The 14,377-nt window shown below is 39.5% G+C and overlaps 1 protein-coding gene across 1 annotated transcript; it reads right to left on the reverse strand.

Moving 5' to 3' along the window:
• Positions 1–3,700: 3,700 nt before the first annotated feature.
• Positions 3,701–4,992, reverse strand: LOC113738685 (cytochrome P450 71B37-like). The gene is made up of 2 exons (XM_027265929.1): positions 4,985–4,992; positions 3,701–4,277 (listed from the first exon to the last, which is right to left on the reverse strand). Exons 1-2 carry the CDS (start codon positions 4,990–4,992, stop codon positions 3,701–3,703), a joined length of 585 nt encoding a protein of 194 aa, XP_027121730.1.
• Positions 4,993–14,377: the final 9,385 nt, after the last annotated feature.

Consider the following 14,377-nt stretch of genomic DNA (forward strand, 5'->3'; position numbering starts at 1 on the left):
CTACAAAATGGGCTGTTACCTGCGAATTATGATGCAAGTATGGAAGAAACAAATACATTAACAATAGAACGGAAAGAAGGAGTACTTACTTGTATGGCAAATCATTGAAATAAACCTTCACATATTAATTTATTTCTAGTGTTAAGTCTAACTGAGGCAGCAAGTACGAAGGTAAATTTAATATGTTGAAACAAATCTTTTAATTTAAGCAAACTGTGCTATGAAATCTTTGACTTTTTTTCGTAAATGAAGTCATGGAAGATGCTTGAATGCAGTTAGATCCTCAACTATTGGGACGTAGGAACAGTTTAGAAAACCAAACAATGTGATCCGGAATCATTTCTGATAAGCATTACGTAAAGAATGCAGAAATTATTTGCAAAGAAAATGTATTCTATAAACTCAAGGACCATGCGCGCAACACGTAGGATTGTTGTTAATTTTTGTATTTAAATTATTCATATTTGTATAAATTCACAATAAATTAAAAAAAAAAAAGACTGTGCTAAGGTACGGACAAAATTCTACTTATGTAATAAGTAAGAAGAATAATCAATTGCAACGTAAGAAGTGTTTCATTTCAAGGGTTGACTAGTGAACTTTTTAAAATCAATTGTCCCATGATCATGGTCTAACCACCTCCTTGAATTTTGGTGATTAACCCTAATTTTGAACTTGTACTACTTACCTATTTATTATTAAGAATCCCAACCGCATACTCCTTGGATTTTTATACAATAGTTTGATTGGAAATAATTTGTACAGCACTGACGTAATGCAAGTTGGAATTGCTTGGTTTTATAACCCCAATAATTGCATCTTCCATGACTTCGCCTATCGTAAGTCAAAGGTTTTGCATCACATTTTGCTTAAACAATTTATCTAAAACATATCAAATTGGCCTTCGAATTGAGGACGTTAGACTAAACCATAGAGATAAGGTGAAGGAATTTTTTTTTTTTTTTTGCGACTTTCTTTACAGGAATAGGGTGAATTTGCTCATATGCCCTTCAATATTTATGAACATTTTGATTGTTTTCAACTTATACTTTCTTCATTTTCGATCTCGAGTATTGATTTTCAATTTAGTTTTGGCAAGTTAGTATCTTGACAAATCGACATGTATTGACCCATGAGTTTCATAAAATTATCAAACTTATGATGTATAAGCTCTGTGAAGAATGGACGGTATTACATGATTACATCACCAGTAATTGAATGGGATATATACAGTCTAGTGGTCAAGGGACTATGTTTTTGAAGGCACTGAAGATGATTCAATTTGAAATTTTGCCACATCACTTTGGCTAATTCATTTGATTTTTTTAGTTACTTATAGTTGTCAACTTGTCATTCTGTAAAAGAAATATATTTCCAAAATATAATATGGTAAATAGAAACCAAGTTTCAGACACTTAATACAACAATTATCGTAATTAGCATCACAGTTTCTTAATTAACATAGCCACTTTTTAATAAGAAGTGAATTTTTTTTTTCCAATGGAAATTTTAAACTTCACAAGAAGAAGAAAGAGGAGGAAATGATTGACAACAAACAAAGATCTTGCAATTGACCAGTTTTTTTTATTTTTTATTTTTTAAATTTAACTAGTAAGTGGTAGTATATAACATGGCTGAACTGTCTTGTCGGGAAAATACGAGACTGAACATATTCAGCATTATCCAAGTACGGCCCATTTTAACTTGGGCTTAATTTTTTGTACCCATATCAAACTAAGCCAATCTATGTAGAAGGCTTGGACCTAGTTACATATATTAAAAGGCCTGTCTCTTACTATGGGCCTGTTTGGAACCTTAGTTTTTTGGGAGTTTGTCTAAAACTTTACTGTAGTGCACTGTAGAAGTTTTTCAAAAAATTTTGTAGAAGTTTTTTGTAAGGAAAAAAATTTTGTAGAAGTTTTTGTAGGGTTAAAAACTTTTTTTTCTTTTCTTTTTTTTTTTTTCTTTCTCTTTCTTTTTCTTTCTTTCCTTTCTCTTTTCTTTCTTCTTCTTCTTCTTCTTCTTCTTCCCCCTTCCCCGTTACCTCTGCCTCCAGCAGTGCCACCTCCCGCCACCCCCTGCTTTGCTTCTCCCCCTCTGCCCCGCCACCCCCTCTGCCCGCCTTCCCCCTCCCCCCGCCATCCCCTCACCCCGCTTCCCCCTGCTTTCCACCATCCCCTATTCCCCCGCCACCCCCCTCCCCCTGTTTTGCTTCTCCCCCTCTGCCCCGCCTTCCCCCTGCTTTGCTTCTCCCCCTCTGCCCGCCTTCCCCCTCCCCCCACCACCCCCTCATCCCGCTTCCCTTTGCCCTCCCCTCTGCCTTTCCTCCGCCACCCCTTCCCCCCGCAACTTCCAAACAGGCCCACCTTCCCCCTCTACCCCGCCACCCTCACTGCCCCGCCACCCCCTCGCCACCTTCCCCCTCCCCCCGTCACCCTCTTGGCCCCTTCCCGTTTACCACCCCCGAATCCCGCCACCCGTCAATTTTTTTTTTTTGGGCAAATCCCCCATTTCCCTCTGTCCTCCCCTTTCCCCGCCACCCTCACCCTCCCTTGGTGCGATCTGGTCTCGCGACCAGGTCGGCCAGAGGGGAAGGGGAAGGGGAAGGGTGGTGGGGGAGGAGGGGGGGAGACGCAGAGAGAAAAAAAAACTTGCAGGGGAAGAGGGAAAAAGGAAAAAAAAAATCGGCACCGGAAAAGGTGATCGGCGCCGGAACCGGCGGCGGAGGTGGTGGCCAGTGACGAAGCAATTGACAGAGGTAGTGGTGGGGGAGGAAGAAGAAGAAAAGGGGAAGGGAGTTTTTTTTTTTTTTGTTTTGGATATTTTAAGTGTGTAGGTTAAAAAACTTTGATAAGTTTTTGGGGTTCCTGTAGCACAAGTTGTTAAAAAACTAGTATAATAAAAACTTGGTAAAAACTTGGACTTCCAAACAAGCCCTATATGTAGAGGACAAATTACTTGTTACCCGCATGCGGTTTTACATAATGTCAAATGAACTTTTTAGAGTTTTAAAATGTTCATATAACTCCTATGCTTTTATATAAATTTTAAGGTAGAAAAAAACGGAATGCACGGCCAATTATGGCATTTATACCAAATGTATTTTAAGAGAGCGTGTGATAAAATTTTAATATTTATGTAACACCCTTATGATTTGTATAAATATTCACGTTACTGCTTGTAATTTTTACATTTATCTACATAATCTCCTTATGTTTTTATACAAGGTTTCAGGGGAGGGGGGAGAGGAAAGGGGAAGGAGAGGAGGAAGAGGAAAGGAGGAGGAGGAAAGAGGGAGAAAAGAAAGAAAGGGGAAAAAAAAAGAGTCACCAGCCCCGATGCCCGCACCGGTGGAGTGGCGGCCGGTGGCAGCCGTTGGTGGAGGTGGTGGTAGATTGAGTTGTGGGGAGGAAGAAGAAAAAAGACAAGAAAAAAATTTTTGTTTGTGTTTGGGCATTTGAGCTATGCATTTTAAAAAATTTGGGGAGTTTGAAATTATCGTAATTAAAGTTGTTAAAAATCTTGTAGAAAAAAAAACTAGGCAAAAAACTTGGTTCCAAACAGACAATAGAATATAAGTATACGACTAGGAGCAAGTCACAAAACAAACTAAACACAAGGAGGGAAGAAAAAAAAGAGGAAATTCCACAACCAAAGAATACATGGTCCCAAGTATTTAGATGCCAGCACTTGACATTTGCTACGCATACACATTTTTTGCCGGAAGTGGCAGATCATTTTTCTTAGGCATTGTAAGACCTGGTAAAACTTGAGTATCAATGTCGTCTTTCTTGATCCCAAAAGGCAATTCCCAGTCAAAAGAGTACAGAAGATTGGCAAGTCCAACTTCCACCATTGCTAGTACCAGAGAATATCCAGGGCAGCCCCTTCGGCCAGCTCCAAATGGTATCAATTGAAAGTCTTTCCCTTTCATATCTACACTACTATTCAAGCATCTCTCAGGCAAAAACTCATTTGGATTTTCCCAATACTCGGGATCTCTTCCAATCCCCCAGACATTTGTGTAAACTATAGAATTGGACTGGATTTCGTGACCATTTATAATGCAATTTGCTAGTGTCTGTCTTGGAACTGAAAGTGGAGCTGAAGGATACAATCTGAAGGTCTCCTTGACAATTGCCTTGAGACAAGGGAGCTTTTGAATATCATCTTCGTTTACTATATCTTTATTTCCAACTGCACCTCTAATCTCTGCTTGTGCCTTCTTCAATATTGCTTCAGGGCTCTTCATCAAGCCATTGCCCAGATTATCGTACCTGCAACAGTATCCGACCCTGCACTAAATGCATCCTATAATGTGTTGGGAAAGGAGTACCAGTACAGGCACACAATATCAGAGTTAGCCCAGGACAAATTTCTCTTTTTCCAAGTACCAGTTAAAATAGGAACAAATCAAATCACCAAGTAATAATGCTAGCAGTGATAATAAAATGCAAGAAAAATAGAAAGCATAGGACACCAAGATTTTTACGTGAAAAACCCAATTGGGAAAAATCATGGGACCTAGTCCAATCAAAATCTCCACTATCATAATAATGGAAATACACAGGTCTATGATGCATGTGTTTGGTTATTCCATATTTTGCGCAGGATATGGCAAAGGAAATGCAGCTGAAGTTTGTTAGCTAAAGTTAGTTATGGCCATGCAGGCCATGCACACGTTAGTTATGGCCATACAGCAGGGTTTGTTAGCCAATTTGTTAGTAGGAATCTAGTGATGTCAGCCGAGGTCAGCTGGTTAAGCATTAGCCTGACAGCCGACTTATATGACTATAAATAGGAATCTAGGCTATGAAATAAGGCAGCCTTTTTGATATTCATTCTGTAATAGCTTTACATTTCTCCTTTCTTGTATCCTCTCGGTTACTCACATAATAACAATTCCTTTCATCTGTCGGTCTTCGAAGTTACCTCTCCGCCAATTCTGTAGCTTCTAGATCGCAGATTACAGGCCTCCACTGACCTCTGCATCAGTGGTATCAGAGCTGGGTTGAACCAGCTAAGTCACCAATGGCAGAGGGCACTAGGTCTCAAGACGTCAGGAAGATGGAAGAGCACGTTCGCTCCATGCTGAGGGAACAACAGGAACAGTTTGAAAAAGAAATAGCAGCTCTAAGAAACCTGGTGGTTGAACTACACACGCAGAAAGGTCCGGCCGAAGGAAACGGCTCCCCTCATAATTCGGATTCTTCAAACAGCAATAGAGGGAATTACCACGTTCCCTCTCGCTTGTCGCGGATTGACTTTCCAAAATTCAATGGGGAGGATTTTAGAGGATGGTTGTACAAGTGTGAGCAGTTCTTTGAAGTGGATGAGACGCCAAGCTCAGTAAAGGTCAAAGTAGCTGCCATGAATTTGGAGGGGAAGGCTCTTCAGTGGCACCAAATCTTCATGAGATCCAGACTTACGCGAGAGATTCCGGCCTGGGAGGAGTATGTAAGGGAATTATCCTCCAGGTTTGGAGACTCCTTGTATGACGATCCCATGGGAGAGCTTAAGAGCTTGAAGCAATCTGGGTCAGTACAGGAGTACCACGACCTGTTCGAGGAGCTTCTCAATAGGGTGGATCTCCCCGAGGACTACGCCACAAGTTGTTTTGTGAGTGGGTTGAAACCAGAGATCCAACTGACCGTAAGAATGTTCATGTCTAGGAACGTGCAGCATGCCAGAACCCTGGCCAAAATTGAAGAAGCTAAGGTGTTTGTGCAGCAGAAAGGGAGGGGGTTAGCCAAACCTTACACAAGTTGTCCAGATCCTAACCGCACTTTCGCACCTACCCAAACAAACTCAGCTGGTTACAAATGGAAGATAGATTCTAAGCCACTCTTGGATCTCCCTACTTTTCCAGCCCTACCTAGTAATGAGAAGCAGAAAGAGTTAATAGCCAAAAGACCCTTCAGGAGGTTGAGTAGAGTAGAAATGGATGAGAAAAGAGCTAGGGGGTTGTGTTTTTGGTGTGACGAAAGATTCACAGCTGGGCACCGATGTGGTAATAAACAATTCCACAGGTTGGAGGTTTGGGATGACATGCCAGAGGAGGAGGAGAAAGGGTCATGAAGTGAAGAAGAAGACGCACTGGATGAAGGTCAACTGGCACATATTTCTCTTAATGCCATGACTACCATGAGTGTTCCTAATTTTAAAACTATGAGGGTCACGGGTCATGTGGGACGACAATCTGTGAACATTTTCATAGATTGTGGTAGCTCCCATAATTTCGTTCACCCTAAAGTTGTACAGAAGTTGGGTTTAACTACACACAGGGTTGATCCCCTAGTGATAGAGGTGGCAGATGGAAATAAGTTGACCACGCAGGACCTTTGTAAGGACTTCATTTGGAAAATGCACGGACAGGAATTCAAGGCTGACCTACTCATATTACCAGTGGGTGGGTGTGAGCTCGTTCTTGGCATACAATGGTTAACTACCCTTGGGGATGTGAAATGGAACTTTGGGGAGCTTAGGATGGAGTTTAAGGTAGTTTTAAGGGGAATGAAGCGACAAGGGCTGCAACTGGTTAAGCAGAAAAAAATGCAGAAAATACTTCAAAAACCTGAGCAAATCGCTGAGGCGCAACTATGCCTAATCAGAGTAGTGCAGGACCCCACAGCAGACACCTTACCTCTCTGTACCATTACTGCGGACACTGAGGATCAGCAGGTGAGCAATCCAGTAGAACTTGAATACTTACTGAATGATTATGAGGATTTGTTTCAGGAACCTAAGGGGTTGCCACCAAAAAGGCTCCATGACCATAAAATTGTTCTGAAGGAGGGGACGGAACCCATCAACGTGCGACCTTATAGATATTCGGCCTTCCAAAAGGGTGAGATTGAAAGGTTGGTGGCTGAAATGCTGGCTTGTGGCATCATCAGGTCTAGTTCTAGTACTTTTTCTTCTCCAGTAGTGTTGGTAAAGAAAAAGGATGGGTCCTGGAGAATGTGTGTTGATTACAGGCAGTTGAACAATGCCACTATAAAGAATAAATTCCCTATACCTTTGATAGAGGAACTACTGGATGAGCTATTTGGAGCAAGGTTCTTCACCAAACTGGATCTGAGATCTGGGTATCACCAGGTCAGAATGAAGGCAGAGGATGTGGAAAAGACAGCTTTCAGGACTCATGACGGCCACTATGAATTTTTGGTTATGCCCTTTGGGCTGACTAATGCGCCTTCAACTTTTCAAGGTTTGATGAATGACATTTTCAAGCCATTCTTAAGGAAATTTATTCTGGTTTTCTTCGATGATATTTTGATATACAGCTGTGATTGGGAGGAACATCTACAACATCTTAGGATGGTGTTCGAATTATTAAGGCAGCATACCTTGAAGGCAAAAAGAAGCAAATGTACCTTTGCACAGCAACAAATTGATTATCTAGGCCATGTCATCAATATTGAGGGAGTTCAAGCAGACCCTCAGAAGATTTCGGCAATCGTGAGTTGGCCTCTTCCTCGGACAGTCAAGGAGCTAAGGGGGTTTTTGGGGCTCACTGGCTACTACAGGAGGTTCATATAGGATTATGGGAAAATTGCCAAACCATTGACAGAATTACTTAAGAAAAACCAGTTCCAATGGCATGATGCAGCTAGTCAGGCCTTCAAGAACTTACAGGAAGCCATGAGCAGTCCACCTGTTTTGGCTTTACCAGATTTTACTCAGGAGTTCGTTGTAGAAACTGATGCATCTGGGAATGGAATTGGGGCAGTACTGATGCAGCATAAGCGACCTCTGGCCTTTTTCAGCAAGGCATTGGGTCCTAAACATCAAGCTCTGTCTGTATACGAAAGGGAAATGTTGGCTATAGTGACTGCAGTGTTGAGATGGAGAGCTTATCTGGTGGGAAGGCATTTTACTATTAAAACTGATCATCAGAGCCTGAAGTATATAATTGAGCAGAGGGTACACACACCTTTACAACAGAAGTGGATAGCCAAGTTAATGGGGTTTGATTATGAGGTGCAATACAAAAAGGGATGTGATAGTATTGTAGCAGATGCCTTGTCCCGACGGCCACTGGAGGGGGGTTCAAACTACACTCTAGTCACAGTCACATCTTCATTACTCAGGGATATTCAACAAAGTTGGCAGCAGGACATACACATCCAGGAGCTAATCCAAAAATTGACACGCAATAACCAGTACTCCAACACTTACTCTTGGCAACAAGGGGTATTAAAACGAAGAGGTAAGTTGGTGGTTGGCAAGGATCAACCCTTGAGGGACAGGTTGATTTCCTTGTGGCATTCTAGCTCGCAAGGGGGACACTCAGGAGTGGATGTGACCTACAGGAGGCTCAAACAGGTTGTATATTGGCAGCACATGTTTAGAGATGTGGCTCAGTACGTAGCCTCCTGTGACATTTGCCAAAGGCATAAATCAGATAATGCACCCTACCCTGGACTCCTACAACCTTTGCCTATACCCCACAGGATCTGGACATACATCTCCATGGATTTTATTGAAGGATTACCACCCTCTCATGGAAAGAAAGTGATCTTAGTGGTGGTTGATCGCCTCAGCAAGTACGCCCACTTTATACCAGTAGCTCACCCCTACACAGCCATCTCCATCGCTCAGTTGTTCATGGATCAAATTTACAGGCTCCATGGGTTACCTCAAACAATCGTCAGTGATAGGGATCCTACTTTCTTGAGTTCATTTTGGCAGGAGCTATTCAGGTTACAGCATGTTCAGTTGAATATGTCCACTGCTTACCATCCTCAGAGTGATGGACAAACGGAGGTGGTTAACAGGTGCTTAGAGAATTACCTGAGGTGTATGGCTAGTGATCACCCTAAGGAGTGGAGTTTGTGGCTACCATTAGCAGAATATTGGTATAACACGAATCACCACTCTTCTGCTAAATTTACTCTCTATGAAATAGTCTATGGACAGCCTCCCTCTATTCATATTCCTTACTTACCGGAAGCTACAACGGTCGAATCTGTGGATAGAAGCTTACATGCAAGGGAGAAAGTCATCCACTCCCTGCGACATAATTTGACTAAGGCGCAGCACCGGATGAAGCAGTTGGCAGATAAACATAGATCAAAAAGGGAGTTCAGCGTTGGTGACTGGGTCTATGTCAAGCTTCAACCATATCGGCAACATTCGTTAAGGACTCATCACTGTCAAAAATTATCTCCTCGCTACTTTGGCCCATTTCAAGTACTGGCAAGGGTGGGTGCAGTGGCTTACAAGTTGGCACTTCCTTCGCATGTTCACATTCACAACACCTTCCATGTTTCGGTGCTCAAGAAAAAAATGGGCACAGGGGTCACTCATACTCACATTCCAGCTGGAGTCTCACGCCAGGGTCAGCTATTGTTGGAACCCATTGCCATATTAGACAGGCGTTTGGTCAAGCGTGGTAGGGTGGCAGCTACTCAGGTATTAGTCCAGTGGAGTAACAGCTTCCCAGAGGATGCTACGTGGGATTACCTGCAGGACTTAAAGCTGCAATTTCCCAACTTCAGTCCTTGAGGACAAGGACTCTGCGAGGGGAGGGTATTGATGCATGTGTTTGGTTATTCCATATTTTGCGCAGGATATGGCAAAGGAAATGCAGCTGAAGTTTGTTAGCTAAAGTTAGTTATGGCCATGCAGGCCATGCACACGTTAGTTATGGCCATACAGCTGGGTTTGTTAGCCAATTTGTTAGTAGGAATCTAGTGATGTCAGCCGAGGTCAGCAGGTTAAGCATTAGCTTGACAGCCGACTTATATGACTATAAATAGGAATCTAGGCTATGAAATAAGGCAGCCTTTTTGATATTCATTCTGTAATAGCTTTACATTTCTCCTTTCTTGTATCCTCTCGGTTACTCACATAATAACAATTCCTTTCATCTATCGGTCTTCGAAGTTACCTCTCCGCCAATTCTGTAGCTTCTAGATCGCAGATTGCAGGCCTCCACTGACCTCTGCATCAGTCTATCCGAAATATTCAGACGGCAATAATATCACCACCACCAACCAAGTGAAATTGCTACAAAATCACCCCCAAAAATGACAACTGTTAAAGAAGTGAATTTGGAAATGTGTTACCAAACGAAGAGAAAATCTGAAATCTGAACCGGTAGATGAATAGAGCTTGACAAGAGGATCGCGTGTGTAAAATTTCGTCTCAATCGGGTTTCAAATCACCCTCCAATTAAGACCTTGAAGTTTCTCTCTCTCTAGCTCTTTTTCTCTCTTTGTTTTTCTCTCAACCAGCAAAAGATGGCGGCTGTTCTTTTTCACTCTCACATGAGGACTGAAGAATTGAAATTACCTCATGCGGCTGCCGCTTGTAATTAAACTTGAGAAGCCCTCAAGTGTTGTTTACTTGCACAAATGGGTTGGCCCACATCCAACAACAATGATATGTTGAAACAGATTAGCAAAATGGGATTGATCCAAATTCTTAAAAGGAAAAACAAAAAGGAAAAATCGTTCAAAACGTTTCCACGATTCGTTAAATGAATTTCTTCATCCATCACTTTAAAATATTAATTTTACGTTCCTTACAAATTCAAATTAATAATATTTGATCCTTACCTAAATTTTTGACCACTTTTTAATCCAAAATCACTGTGTGACCACATGCAACTATTTTTTATATACAAGAAGGCTAGATTCCACTTTTTTAATGGAAAAAATGAATATAGATTAAATCAAATCCTACTTTTTTAGATGCAAAAGTGAATATGGATCAAGTTATTTATTTAACTATAAATGAGATCTAACCTTTTTGCTCCGGAAAAAAAAAATGTGTGGGTCACATAATTGATTCAAGGTAAAAATGATAAAAAATCTAGGTTGGGACTAAATTTTATCAAATTAATTTTGTAAGGGGACAAAAATTTATAATTTCAAAAGTAAAGGACGAAAAAATTTATTTGTTGAACTATGAAGGACGTTTTGAACCAAAACAAAAAAGGAGTAGGTCCTTTGAATAGGTAATTAATCACCATGAGCATTGCTTTGATGTGATCTTGCGTTAGATCAAAGGAAGTTGATTGTTCTTGCCGTAATTGAAGCATGATGCCAACAATATCACCGTTCATGGACTCTGGCCTATTTGGATTTAAGTGTTCGTCGATGAGTTCTTGAAGAAATGAATCTAACTTGCTGCAAGTCCTCTCAAGTCTAGAACGCATCCCATTGAGGCTATCAAGCCAACCAATTGAAGGCATATAGTCTGAGAAAAAGATGTGGCCTACATTTCTTGGAGGAGATCTTGGAATCGTCTTCTTTGTTGATCTTCCTCATCATACCTGTTGGCACGAAAAATCCCCGTGCACGCAGCGGAAGCAATTCTAACACATATAAAAAATATGTGGGAAGAGAAGGAGAACAAACACTCAATAATTTATTTAACTCAAAACAAATATTAAGTCGTAGTCTTTCGCTCACGATAACTCACAAATCTCAACTATGAGATTTTCTCTCAAGTCTAATCTCTAAACTCAACTCAACTCTCTACTTCACTTCTCTTCACCAAATAACCTACTAGACTAGTAGTATTTATAGGTGGTAAAACTTCCTAAAATAAATATAATTGTAAACCAAAACTTATTTGGAAATTGACTTGAGATTTCCTAATCTAATATGAAAACTAAACAAATAAGATACCAAAAGGAATTAGGAAACTAACTACTAAAATAGTTTGGTTTAATTTCCTTCATTGCCTCTCTTAAACCAAGCTCTTGATATTGTTATCTCCAATGCCATCTCTAACTTGAATCTCCATGAAAAATTCAGTTGTTGTATAGATGATATGGAATTTCAACTTGTAGTTGATCTCTAATTTCATCTTTACACGCGATGGTGGACTTGTAGTTCTCAAACAATTTCTTCTCTTGATCGCTCTTGTAAAAAAATTCAAATATATCCACCAATTCTTTATTAGATACTCCATAATTCAATTCATCCATATCACCAATAAAGTCTCCAAAGATCAAAAAATCATAATTTTTGCCAATAAGGTTTTCAACATCACCATATTTTTCCTTTAGTTTTTTAGCACTAACAACTGCATCAACTTTTGCAGTATCACAACTTTCAATTAATTTGTCCACCTCACAATTGATTTCAACCAATCTCATCACTTGATTTTTCTCTTCAAAATATTCATCAATCTCAATAAACACTACAAGAAATTTGGTCATCAGTGACAACAATATGTCATCACAAGACATAGAAATGTTGTCACTAATGACTTTTATTGACGACTTTTGAGTCGTCACAGAGTCGTCACTATATCTCCGTTGGTAAAAGTATATAGTGACAACATAAAAATTCGTCAGTGAATGGTTGTCATTAGTGACAACAGTATGAAAGAGTTTTATTGACGACTTAGCATGTTGTCAGAGATGTATTGATCAAGGTTGTCACTGAAGAGTGTCAGAAGTTGTCACTTATATGATATACTTATTGACAACATTTCTTGTCACAATTGAAGTTTGGAGTTAGTGACAAGCTTTGTTGTCACAAAGAGTTTTTTATTCTTGTTATGCAACAGCTCTTTTTTGTCATTAGTGATCTTTAACATTGTCAGCTCCATTTCAATAAACTCACAATTTAGCATGGTAAATTATTTATCTAAAATAAATAGAAAGAAGTAATCTAAACAATCGATAATCAAAGTAGTTGTTGCATTAGGCTACATGCCAATATAGCATATTCAGTACTCAAATGTCATATTGAGGTGCACATTACCCAACAAAGGTCTATAAAAGTAACATTGTGCCCAAATATCACATATTCATAAGGCACGTTTACAAAAGGAATTAGGTTCAAGAAACCAAAGAACATCCAAGCGAACCCTTTAATGAGAAATTGCGACTTTGTCTTCAACGTCCTTCAGTCATTGCTATAGACCGCTCCCAAAATTTTGTTTAAAAAGCATTTATCTGTAATAAAGTAGTAAAACAAGTAGATAATGGGAGGATTAAAACACTGAAGGAGAAGTAACAATACTTAGGTTGCTTAGCTAAAATATGCAATCCAATAAGAACCTCAATAATTAAAGCTGTACATTCAAAATCAACCCCAAATAAAACCAAAATCAGCCCCAGAAAATGAAAATCAGCCCCGAACTATTGCACAAGATCAGCTCAAGAAATAAGTACTACTATTAAACTTCAGCTTCAAAGGAATAATATAACAAGTTGATAATGCAACAAGCACTGCTATAAGTACTGCTATGAACAATATAACCAATTGATAAGACTACAAGCACAACACTAAAGGAAAAGCAACTTTGATTCGCTTGCTTAGCTAAACATTCAAATAAACTAAACTGAACTAAACCAAAACAATCCAAAGTAATGCATAGCAGAGGATACAACGTGTCCAGTATGATAACCAAAGTAATGTGAATCACGATACAAGGTGTCGAGCTATCCATTCATATAGGAGAAACTGAGGCAATGTGTACCTCATTTATATAAGAGAAACTGATGCAATGGGTATCGTGAGAAAGATGTCTATGGGTTGCTTAATCTTTACAACCCATTTCTCCAAACCACTAGAGGATGAATACATGGAGTGGTACTGCATCAACAATATTAACATTATCAAAATCCATATACCCAAATTACTCAAATCACAAAAACAACTAAAATCTACTGAAAAACATTGGCATTGCCGTGTAAATGCTTGTTAAAGCAGTAAATACTGTAAATTGCAAGACTTAATAGCTACCATCCAAGGTCAGAACTCATCACTATCCTAGCTTGTGCTCAAACACATTACCTCAATAACACCATCATATCATACAAAAACTCAAATCACTTCAATATTTCAAAACAACATATGCTAAGCTTAGAGAGCAAAAATTTCTGTAATGAAAGATCCAAAGTTCAAAACTTTCAAAGTCAAATAAGAGAACTTTAAAAGCAGCAAATTAAAGAAAAACAATTAAGTCACCTCTTCGATAATCTTCGTTGCCACTCTATCTTTAACACTCCCTCCTAGCTTCAAGAATTCAGTATTGCTTCAAATCTAACAAAGTAAATACTCGTCATCAATTCAAGTAAATAATAAGCTGAACATAACTATGAAAAATAATATGTTTGTTGAGAAAAAAATTACCTCATAGCCAGTGGCATCGGATAGGCTATTGATTTATCAGGTACATTTATTTTTCAAGAAAGAAAAACAAACACCCTGTCCTCTTCACCATATCCTATTTTATGCCCTAAGGTAGAATACTCTGAAAACCATTTCAAATTACACTTCAAATCACAAACTACTCCTAAGTATAAACTACTTTGCCATACTTAAGTAACCAAAACTGAATTGCATGGAGAAATAAAAGATAATTAAGGTAAGAATATAGATGATAATTGGAACCAAAAAGCACA

Source organism: Coffea arabica, chromosome 6e (genome assembly GCF_036785885.1).
Source record: "Coffea arabica cultivar ET-39 chromosome 6e, Coffea Arabica ET-39 HiFi, whole genome shotgun sequence".
NCBI classification, from domain to species: domain Eukaryota; kingdom Viridiplantae; phylum Streptophyta; class Magnoliopsida; order Gentianales; family Rubiaceae; genus Coffea; species Coffea arabica.